The 10,354-nt window shown below is 40.0% G+C and overlaps 1 protein-coding gene across 5 annotated transcripts in view; it reads left to right on the top strand.

Moving 5' to 3' along the window:
- The first annotated feature begins 9,459 nt into the window (after nt 1–9,459).
- The window catches only part of DMXL1 (Dmx like 1), a 131,347-nt gene continuing 130,452 nt past the window's right edge, over nt 9,460–10,354 (top strand). For 3 of the 5 annotated variants that reach the window (XM_082455706.1, XM_082455705.1, XM_082455704.1), the window contains exon 1: nt 9,463–10,004. In XM_082455706.1, coding sequence (XP_082311832.1) covers nt 9,918–10,004 — 87 coding nt within the window. In that variant the 5' untranslated portion in view covers nt 9,463–9,917. Of the gene's footprint in view, nt 10,005–10,354 lie in introns of all 5 variants that reach the window. The other 2 variants (XR_014261907.1, XM_082455707.1) reach the window with 2 other exon arrangements.

The following is a 10,354-nucleotide window of genomic DNA, read 5'->3' as shown; positions in this document are numbered from 1 at the left end:
CTCCTGATACTTTTAATGTCTCTTTCTTGGTTTTATATTACTAGCTCTGTAATCATTCCTGAGCTCCAATCCCATTTCTCCAACTATCTTCCACCATGGATGTCCCATGATTACTTCAAATTCAAACACTGAAGTTAGTCTTAGTCTTGCCTACCCAAAATGGCTTGTCCTGCTATAGTCTCCTTATTTTTCACACATTAGTAAAACGCCAGTCATCTAATGCTGTCAATGAGCAGCCTGTCTCCATTCCTACTCTTCTATGAGAAACTTTCAAAATCTTATCTCCCTTCTTTTCCAAGATAAAAACTTTCTAGGAAGAATATTAAGCAAACAAATGTACCATGTTAGACACCATACGTCATTATCAACGAGAGAAATTTAGAAACAGGTAAAAAATAACATCATATATTTTTAAATTTCATTTTTGAAAATCACAAACTTGAGGATTTTTTTTTCAGAAATAAATACTGTTAAAGTGACCTTTTCATGTATAGCAAAAGGGCATTTCTTTTATCTACCTCTGGCTCTTAAGATTCAGAAAGAAAAAAGTCCTATTTACTAAAAATCCATTATTGGTTCAGATAGATGTGCTTTAATTGAAGCACTGTTTACAACCTGGAACTCTCTCTGTGGATGCTTTTGATCCAGAAACTATAATCAAAAGCCTCTGCACTGAGCATATGGCAATGTACTTCTAGAACACAGGAAAATTGTGGCCATCTGAATTCCTAGCAATTTCAGCTATAGAAAATAGTTTTTTTAAGAAAGCTGCTTACTGAATTTCCCTCTTAAAAAGGTTCTCTTTTTCTTTCCTCTGTTGTATGGAAAGGAAAAATCAGCAGGTAAAGTCAGAATAAGTAATTTATTCATTTTTCAACTCTGTTTTCTTTTACTTGCTCAGAGCTCTATTATACGTTTTCTGTGGAATTAATTTTCTACCTGGTGTCTATACTTTTATTTTTTAAAATCCTACAGGCAGGAATTGAACCAAGTTATGTTGAATTATGTAAAAAGCACCTTTCAGGAATGGTATTCTTGCCTTTCTCCCATATCTAATGCTGTTCCCTCTGCTACTTCACACGCTAATATTTCCCAAAGATTCAGGAAAATTGGAACTCTCGTGCTGGTTGGACTATAAGTTACCATGTATTAGCCTTGTGATCCAAAGTGACAGAAACAGGATTAAAACTCAAACTAATTTAAGGGGGTGGGGGAAGCAGGTGGGGAAGATTTTGGTCTTACATAATTGGGTAAGATGGGCACTACACAGGACTGGACCAAGGGTTCAAGTGAGATTGTCATGACATCCTCTTACTCCCAATCAAAAATGAACTTTACTTTTCTCTCTTTGTTCTTTCCTAAAACACTCAGACATCACTCTATGTTCAGAGATGGTGGTCCTTTCTTTCAAAAATGTAACCATTCCCTGCTAGCTACAGCAGAAAAATCCCAGAGAAGGGCTCTGATTGACCCAGGGGTCCATCCCTGAGTCAGTCACTGTGGCCAGGGAACCTAAAATGAGCAGTATAGCCTAGAGGTTAATAGCATGTACTCTGATGGAATTTTGTAGATTTATGTAATCTCCTTTTGATGTACTCTCTGATACTTGCCAGGCTCATTATCCCATTTTCATGGGAAGTCCCACTGCCATTTCCCCAGTTCAGTGTAGTGCCCTGGAGCCTAAGCGTTGACCAATGAGAGGCAGCCCAGGTTATGGTTGTTCATTGCTCTTTTCATGCATCCCTATATAACAGCTATTTCCACTTCCCTAGGTAGAAGAGGAAAAAAATAAGGATATACTCTCAGTCCACTTCTCTCTAAATTTGGGATTATTTGTGAGAAGTCTAATGATTTGATTTTAACTTTCAAGGATTGCTTCTGGTAAATACGAGTAGAGCCACACTAAGCTTCAGCAAAATCTTCCACTTGTATATTGGCTGTAACTTTTTCTGGTTTATCTCTGTTCCTTTCCTAACGTAGCTGTTACTAAAAAAATTTTTCTGGTAAAAAAAAAAATAATATTATATATTGGGACTTCCCTGGTGGCGCAGTGGTTAGGAATCCTCCTGCCAATGCAGGGGACACGGGTTCAAGCCCTGATCCAGGAAGATCCCACATGCCCTGGAGCAACTAAGACTGTGCGCAACAACTGCTGAGCCTGCACTGTAGAGCCTGCGAGCCACAACTACTGAGCCCATGTGCCACAACTACTGAAGCCCGTGCTCCTAGAGCCCATGCTCTGCAACGGGAGAAGCCACCTCAATGAGAAGCCCATGCACTGCAACGAACAGTAGCCCCCGCTTGCTGCAACTAGAGAAAGCCCATGTGCAGCAATGAAGACCCAACGCAGCCAAAAATAAATAAATAAATAAATAATAATATATATTTATATATATAATTTATATATATATAAATAAATATATATGTATAATTTATAGAGAGAGTGTTACTTAATTACATATTGGTGGACAGAGCGTGTGACTCAACTTCACTCCCCCATCTTCATGCAGAATTAGCCTCAGCTTATATTGCACAATTAAAGGAGCCACTCAAGTGACTCTCACCTAGACATAGATTGCTTCAAGGGTACTGGCTATGTTGTCCTAGGCAGAAAAGAGGCTGGCAGTTTCTTTTATTGGAAAAGTTTGTGTCCTGCCTCATCAGTTATTCTATAATACATACATGAGTGAGGGCAAGCATAGCTCTGATAAGCTTTTTTTATAATCTAATTGGGTAAAAAACCTTTTTCCCCCTGCACACATCTTCTGTTTTCTTTGCTTTCAGAATATATGTCTTTTGTAATTATTCCTTCCCACGTTTGAGAAACATTCCCCAAGTTTCTGTTCATTGATTTACCTCCCTATCTCGTCTTACTGTTTCAGCTAGGAGGAAGTGGTAGACTCTGATCATTTACCGAATCATAGTCCCCCTTCTTTTTTTTTTTTTAAGACAGTTTTTTTTAGAGAAGTTTTAGGTTCACAACAAAATTAAGAGGAAGAAGCAGACATTTCCCAAATACCCCTGGCCTCACACATGCATAGCCTCCTCATTATCAACATCCCTAACCAGAGCGGTACATTTGTTACAACTGATGAACCTACACCGACACCGCATAATCACCAAAATTCATGGTTTGGACAAATGTAGAATGACATGTACCCATTTTGACAGTACAGAGTATTTTCAACACGCTTTTAAAAAGCCTCCGTGCTCCATCTAGTCATCCCTTACCGCCAACCCCTGGCAATGACTGATCTCTTTACCGTCTCCATAGTTTTGCTTCTTTCAGAACGTCATATAGTTGGAAATCATACAGTATGTAGCCTTTTCAGGTTGACTTCTTTCACTTAATAATATGCATTTAAGGTTCCTCCATGACTCATCATGGTTTAACAGCTCATTTCTATTCAGCACTGAATGATATTCCATAGTCTTTGATGTACCACAGTTTATTTACCTGCTAACCTACTGAAAGACAGAGTGTTTACTTCTAAGTTTCAGCAAGTGTAAACAAAGCTGTTATAAACATCTGTGTGCAGGTTTTTGTGTGGAAATAGTTTTTAACTCCTTTGGGTAAATTCTGAGGGGCATGATTGCTGGATCGTATGGTAAGAGTACATTTAGTTTTGTAAGAAACTGCCAAACTATCTTCCAATGTGACCATACAATTTTGTGTTCTCAGCAGCAATGCATGAGAGTTCCTGTTGCTCCACATCCTCTATAGCATTTGCTGTTGCCAGTGTTCCAGATTTTGGTCATTTTAATAGATATGTAGTAGTATCTCATTATTGTTTTATTCTGCATTCCCTCATGACATATGATATGGAGCATTTTTCATATGCTTATTTGACATCTATATATCTTCTTTGGTGAGGTGTCTCTTAAGGTCTTTGGCCCATTTTTCAATCATGTTTGTTTTCTTATTGTTGAGTTTTAAGAGTTCTTTGTGTATTTGTGATAACAATTGTTTATTAGAAGTATCTTTTGCAAATATTTTTTTCCCAGTCTGTGATTTGTCTTCTCATTCTTCTGACATTGTCTTTCACAGACCAGAAGTTTTTTTATTTTACTGAAATTCAGCTTATCCATTATTTCTTTCATGGATCATGCCTTTGGTATTGTATCTAAGAAGTCGTCATCAATCCAAAGGTCATCTAAGTTTCCCCTATGTTATCTGCTAGGAGTTTTATAGTTTTGTGCTTTAATTTTGGGTCTGTGATCCATTTTGAGTTAGATTTTGTGGAGGGTGTAAGGTCTGTGTCTAGACTAATTTTTTTTGCACATAGTTGTCCAGTTTTTCCAGCACCATCTTTGCTCCATTGCATTGTCTTTGCTCCTTTGTCAAAGATCAGTTGACTATAGATCAGGGTCTATTTCTGCATTCTCTGTTCTGTTCCAGTGATCTATTTGTCTATTCTTTCCCCAAAACCACACTGTCTTGATTACTGTAGCTGTACAGTAAGTCTTGAAATCAGATAGCATCAGTCCTTCAGCTTTGTTTTTCTCCTTCAATACTGTTTTGGCTATTCTAGGTATTTTGCCTCCCATAAAAATTTAGAGTCAATTTGTCAATATCCACAGAATAACTTGCTGGGATTTTGATTAGAATAATCCCTCCACTTCATTACTGTCCCAGAGCCCAATGCTCTCAAGTTGCTCCCAGCTAAACAAAACTGCCTGCTGCTGTCTTCCACATGGCCTCTCCTTTGCCTTTCAAAATTACATCCCTTGACTTCTGCTTCCCCGTTAACGAAAACTCCAGTAGGTGTTAGAAGACCCACAATCTGATGTATGTGACTTATTGGTAGTTCCAAAACATTCCAAGAAGTATTTGCCTTTAACCAAGTGAATACCTATAATTGTCTGTGTATCAGGGAGTCTTCTGGTTGGAGATGTTTATTTTACCATTTAATAAAAGCTGCCCTTTATAGTCTGGGCATCGGTCAAGGTAAGGTGAGCTTTCCTTCCATCTTGAGGAAGGAGGAGAAAACTGTTTTGGGAAGATGGTTCTTTTCACCAGCTGATCACTGAAGACTCAACTTAAAGAAGTCCTGTCTCTTCTCATCTTGCCAGCTAGGGAGTAAATAGTAGGCCCTGACTGAATTCGCTTTGGGATTCAGGAGGCTTTGGAGAACACTTAAAGGGCCTTTGCAGCCCAAGAGATCTGAGTTCAAATCTTTGGGTGGCAATATGACCTTGGGCAAGTTATTTCACTTTGAGTTTAGGTTTCTTCATTTGTAAAACAGAGATATTACCCTCAGAGGGTTGTTGAGATTTAAATGAGATAAATAAAATACCTATTACAGTGCAGAGCAGGTGTTTAATAAACACTAGCTTTTATAAATAATTGCCCTTTAATTGTTTATGGGTGGAAAACCCTCCAGTTGAGCAAGTGAGGGTGAGCCAATAGTATTTAATGGCAATCTTCAAATATTAGAGGCATTGGAATTAATTTTTCTATAGTAACAGTACTATAAATAATGGCTAGGGTCCTATATCATTGTTCAAATATCTATTTAACCTATAATATTCCTGATGGATTTTTCTATAGTAAGGTTGCTGTTGGCAATACAGGCAGGTTTCTGGGGCAATATCTTAGATGCACAGAGACCCTCATTATTTTTGTGAGATAAGGAGTTCAGAATGCTTACGTGAAATTCCAGCAACATAGTCCCCCTGATTCAGCCTTTGTTATAGGATTAGGAACTCTTTTCTTCTGACCTCCCTCATCTATTGGGTGTTGGCTGTGGGGATGGAAGCCCCTCTTGGTGGGTCCCTTGGCACAAGCCCTAGGAGGAAAGGGATTTATATTAATGAGTTTATGATGGCAGGGAGGAGAGTAATGACAGGGATGTCAGTAAATAAGCTAGTGAGAAAGAGGCATGATTACTTCTCCATCTGAGCTGACTTCCTATATGCTCCTCCTCCCCCCCCAAAAAAAAATCTCAGAGTTTAGCCTGTTTGCTTTTCTTTACACTGTAACCACCCCTCAAGTCTGATAAAAGTCCCCTTTCCCTTTAAGACCAGCACGAAGAGAGCGTATCTCTTTGTCCTGCCAGTCCCCAAACCCACAGTACTTTGGTTTTCTAAGAGATTTTGCTGCTAGCAATAAGGCAAAATAAGGCAAAATTTTATTTAAAAAAAGACTTCCTTTTTCAGAGCCATCCTTCCTCTTTTATTTCTTAGAAATAAAGCTGAAGAATAAAACTAAAGAAACTACAGGGAGAAAAAGAATGAAAGAAACTAAAGAGAAAAACCACAAAGGCACGTAGCCTTTGAGCATTCAAAGGACAGAATGACAGAATTCCATTACAGTTCAGGGAGTAGTTAGATTCAAGAATTCCCCTGGACTTTTTGTGTTAGGAGGTGGACTTGTGGCCTTTGGGCAGAGGGGACAGGGAAGGGAGGATGAAAGGCGTAATTTACCTCCATCTCTTCCATTTCCTTATCTTACTAATTTTGCTACAAGGTCAGAGTTATGCTCAAGTTGCATTAAGAAGTCAGGACTGGATTTAGGATTGAATAGAACCTTATTAAGGGGAGGTGAGTGACATTACAGGGTGATCTATGAAGAACAGCAGTTTGAAAGTAAAGGGATTGTCTATGGCCACTTCTCCAAGGTAGTTCTTCAGGGACTCTTTTTATATATATGTAAGTCAGGTCCTGTCTATATTCAGGGTTCAACTATTAGTGAGGATCTACTCTGTGCTATGATAAGTATTGGGGAATCAGGGATACAACAGATGTATTTAAAGATGCTTGTGTAATCATCAACATGAAATGTTTCACTAATTAAGCTGAGTGGTCATGCAGTACAACAACCAGTCTGCACAGCAAAAGCTATTTCATAGATCATAGAGCAGTAGAGGATCCTTCCTATACATTAGGGGTCGGCAAACTTTTTCTCTAATGGGCCAAACAGTAAATATTTTGCTTTGCAGGATATATAGTCTCTATTGAAATTACTCAACTCTGCAGTTGTAGTCTGAAAGCAGCCATAGACAATATCTAAATGCCTATGCATTGCTGTGTTCCAATAAATTTTACTAATGGACATGGGAATTTCATATAATTTTCATGTATCATGAGATATTTTTCTTCTATTGATTTTTTTCAACCATTTAAAAATGTAAAAAACATTCTCAGCTCAAGGACTATATAAAACCAGACAGCAGGCCGTAGTTGTAGTGGAATAAATAGATATAGTAGAAGGATTTAGTTGTTTCATTGAAACAGTTCATCTGCTAAACATCAAAGATAGGTTGTTGAATGGGCATTTTTTTCTGAATAAGAGTAAAAGGAATGTCCTCACTTCTCATTAGTTGTTGTATTGTAGTCCCATAGTTTTGGATAGACTGGGATGGCCTCAGAACATTTGTGGCGTCTCAAACATCACTGGAAAATTTGATTTGGACTGAGGTTTGACACTATATGGAAAACTTTAGAAAGAATATGTCAAAAGGTTAGATTTAATTTAATAATAATAATAATAAGTAGCTAACACCTATTGAATTCTATGTGCTAAACACTGTGCTCATTTAATCTTCATAATTGTATGAAGAAAGTCTATTACTATCCCCACTTTACAGATAAGGAAAGTAAAGCACAAAGAGATTAAGCAACTTGTCTAAATGATTGATTAGGCCAGGAGTCAAACTCTGTTTATTTCAAGGATGAAGGAATTTAATAAAAACTAACAGATGTCTATCAGGAATAAAAATGCCAAGCAAAATGTTGTTGATACTCAGGTTAAACTTGTTAATTTTACAGATGAGGAAAGCAAAGTTTACGAGATATTTTCCATGGTCACACAGCAAATGACAGATCAGGAGTAGATCTCAGATTTTCCAACTACTAGGTCCCTTAGTTTCTTTTATTCTGCTATACAGTATGCCCTTCAAAACCAAAAGATAGGCAGAATAGAATGAGTAAACATGTTAAACTTTGGGCTATATACAGAATTTATGTGGAATATAGAAAAATCTTGATTTAAAATCTAAAATATAAAATTAACTTAAAGTCATTTAAAATAAAATCTGAATTAATAATTAAAATACAAATTTAACTGTAAGTATGTTAGACCTCAATAAAATAGTTTTTTTTTTAAAGACAAGTTAAGTTTTAAATCCCTCATTTTTATGAGGAGACTAGGATAAATAATGGAATTCATTTACATCTTTCAAATTAAAAAAAGGGAGATGGCTCTTAAATTTATTTTTTAAAAAGCTTTTATTATAGTTGATTTACAATGTTGCATTAGTTTCTGCTGTACAGCAAGGTGTATCTGTTATACATATACATATATCCACTAATTTTTAGATTTCTTTTCTTAAACTTATTTTTTAAGTAACTTTTTTTTATTGCTAAACGAAGTATATGTACACTGCAAAAAACTTAGGGAAAGCAAAAGGAAATAAAATTACCAGTACTCCTCCTATCCAAGTAATAGTGTGAACTTTTTGGGGGGTTGTTTGTTTTGTTTTCTGTTTTTTGTTTTTTACCACAAGGGTATAAAATCAAAATCAGTTCAGCAATTTTTTTTAAAAACTACTTTTTTTTTTGGTGGGGAGTTCCTATTTACATTCACTCTTAACATTTTCTGAACACCTAGGTTGGAAAGGGCACTGCGCTAGACACTTGGGATACAGGACAGTTTGTCCCTAAGAGGGTACCTGGGAGGAGACATAAACAGATGTTTATCAATAATAATACAAAACTTGTGTTAAAATACAATGAGAGTTGAATCTCACAGTCTCAACTGTGACACTAAACATTCTGGAATTCTTAGGTTTTTCCAAAACAGCTCAACTCAGGGCTGGTGCAGTACTGTTATCAGCACTACTTCAAAACGAATGTTAAGTTAAACATTGGTGAAAACACTTCATTTTAGTACTTGTCAACTGTTTAAACCTTTCAAAATTTTCCTTTTTAGCGAACTGGAAACGCGCGTCCAGCCAGGGTAACCATTGCGCGGGGACAGAGACACTGCAGGGTTCACATTCACTTGGAGTATTCGCGGGCCGCCTAGGGGAGCGGTGCTTGTTGGGACTTGTAGTCTCTACCAGGACCGAAGACACCGCAACTGCATTTATAATGCACTTCTCCCGTTTAAGCTTTCTGGCCCAACAGTCAGATTAAGCCCTAACCTAAAGCATAATTTGACAACCCTTACCTCTTCCAAGGCTCTTTATGTTTTTACTAGGTTCCTTACGTTCAACATTCAAACGCACACCATCCCTCACAAGCCTCAAAGAGATTGGTCTGTCCTCAGCACTGGGCGGAGCCTTAGGTGGACTGGATCTCTGGATTGGCCAACATCTCACTCGAAGAGGCGTTTTCCACTTGCCGTTCTGTACACTGTGGTAAAAAAGTAAATCCTTTACCGCAGTGTTCCTTTTCGCCGCGAGACTCTCGCGATATTTCCGCCAAAGGGACCTAGCGACGCGTAGAGAGCCGCCGAGGCCAGTGGGGGTGGCAGGCACCGGAGCAGGGAAGAGCCAGGTTAGGGGTGGGGAGGACGAGCGAGTGCTGCTTGCGCCACTTGGGTTCGGTCCGGGCCAGCCACCCAGAACCCAGAGAAAGTGTTGTGGACGGCGTGTGCCTCCTGGCCGGTGAGTCGGCCCGGGGTCGCGGCCGCTGGGTCGACCCCGAGTTTCACCTGGGCCCGCGCGGGTTGTGACAGGTGCGCGGACGAGCGCGGCGCTCCGCCCGCTCGCCGGTCCGCCCCCTCCGGGCCTCGCCCGCGTGGGCTCGGGATGAGCTGCGGGCCGCAGCTGAGCGGCTCCCGCTCCTGGCGCCTGTCACTGCCGTCTCCTCTCAAGAGTGGCCGCCGCCCGTGAGGGAAAGAGGGAGGGAAGCGTCCGCTGATCCCGGGCATGAGCCGGACGCGACATTCGTTGCTGGATTAAGGCGCCGACATGAACCTGCACCAGGTGCTGACTGGGGCTGTGAACCCCGGCGACCACTGCTTCTCTGTGGGCAGCGTCGGCGACCAGCGCTTCACGGTGAGTGAGGGAGGCTCCCGCGTCGCCCGTGGCGAGTCGGCGCCCCTGAGTCAGCCGGGCTCGGCCCAGAGTGACGGGCAGAGGCCAAGAAAGCCTCGTCGCCCTCGCGGGGCGTCCGCTACGGAGGTCCCAGCTCCTTAGGGCCGGCGGACCTGGCCTTTGAGAACGAAGGAGGCAATAATGCTTCGGTCATTGAGTTACTTAATGTACAGAGGCTAAACTCGGAAGTTAGAATGTTTTGTAGGATTTTTAAAGTTTTTAATCTGACGTCCTCGGGCTGGGGAGGTTTACTAAAGTCGTTTACCCTAGAATCGTTGGTGTGTAATGTGTGTGGGGGCTTTTTATTGCCC

The sequence above is a fragment of the Balaenoptera physalus genome (assembly GCF_965194825.1).
Source record: "Balaenoptera physalus genome assembly, chromosome: 3".
NCBI lineage: Eukaryota > Metazoa > Chordata > Mammalia > Artiodactyla > Balaenopteridae > Balaenoptera > Balaenoptera physalus.
The sequence above is the reverse complement of the archived record's forward strand: the minus strand, read 5'-3'. Positions and strand labels throughout refer to the sequence as shown.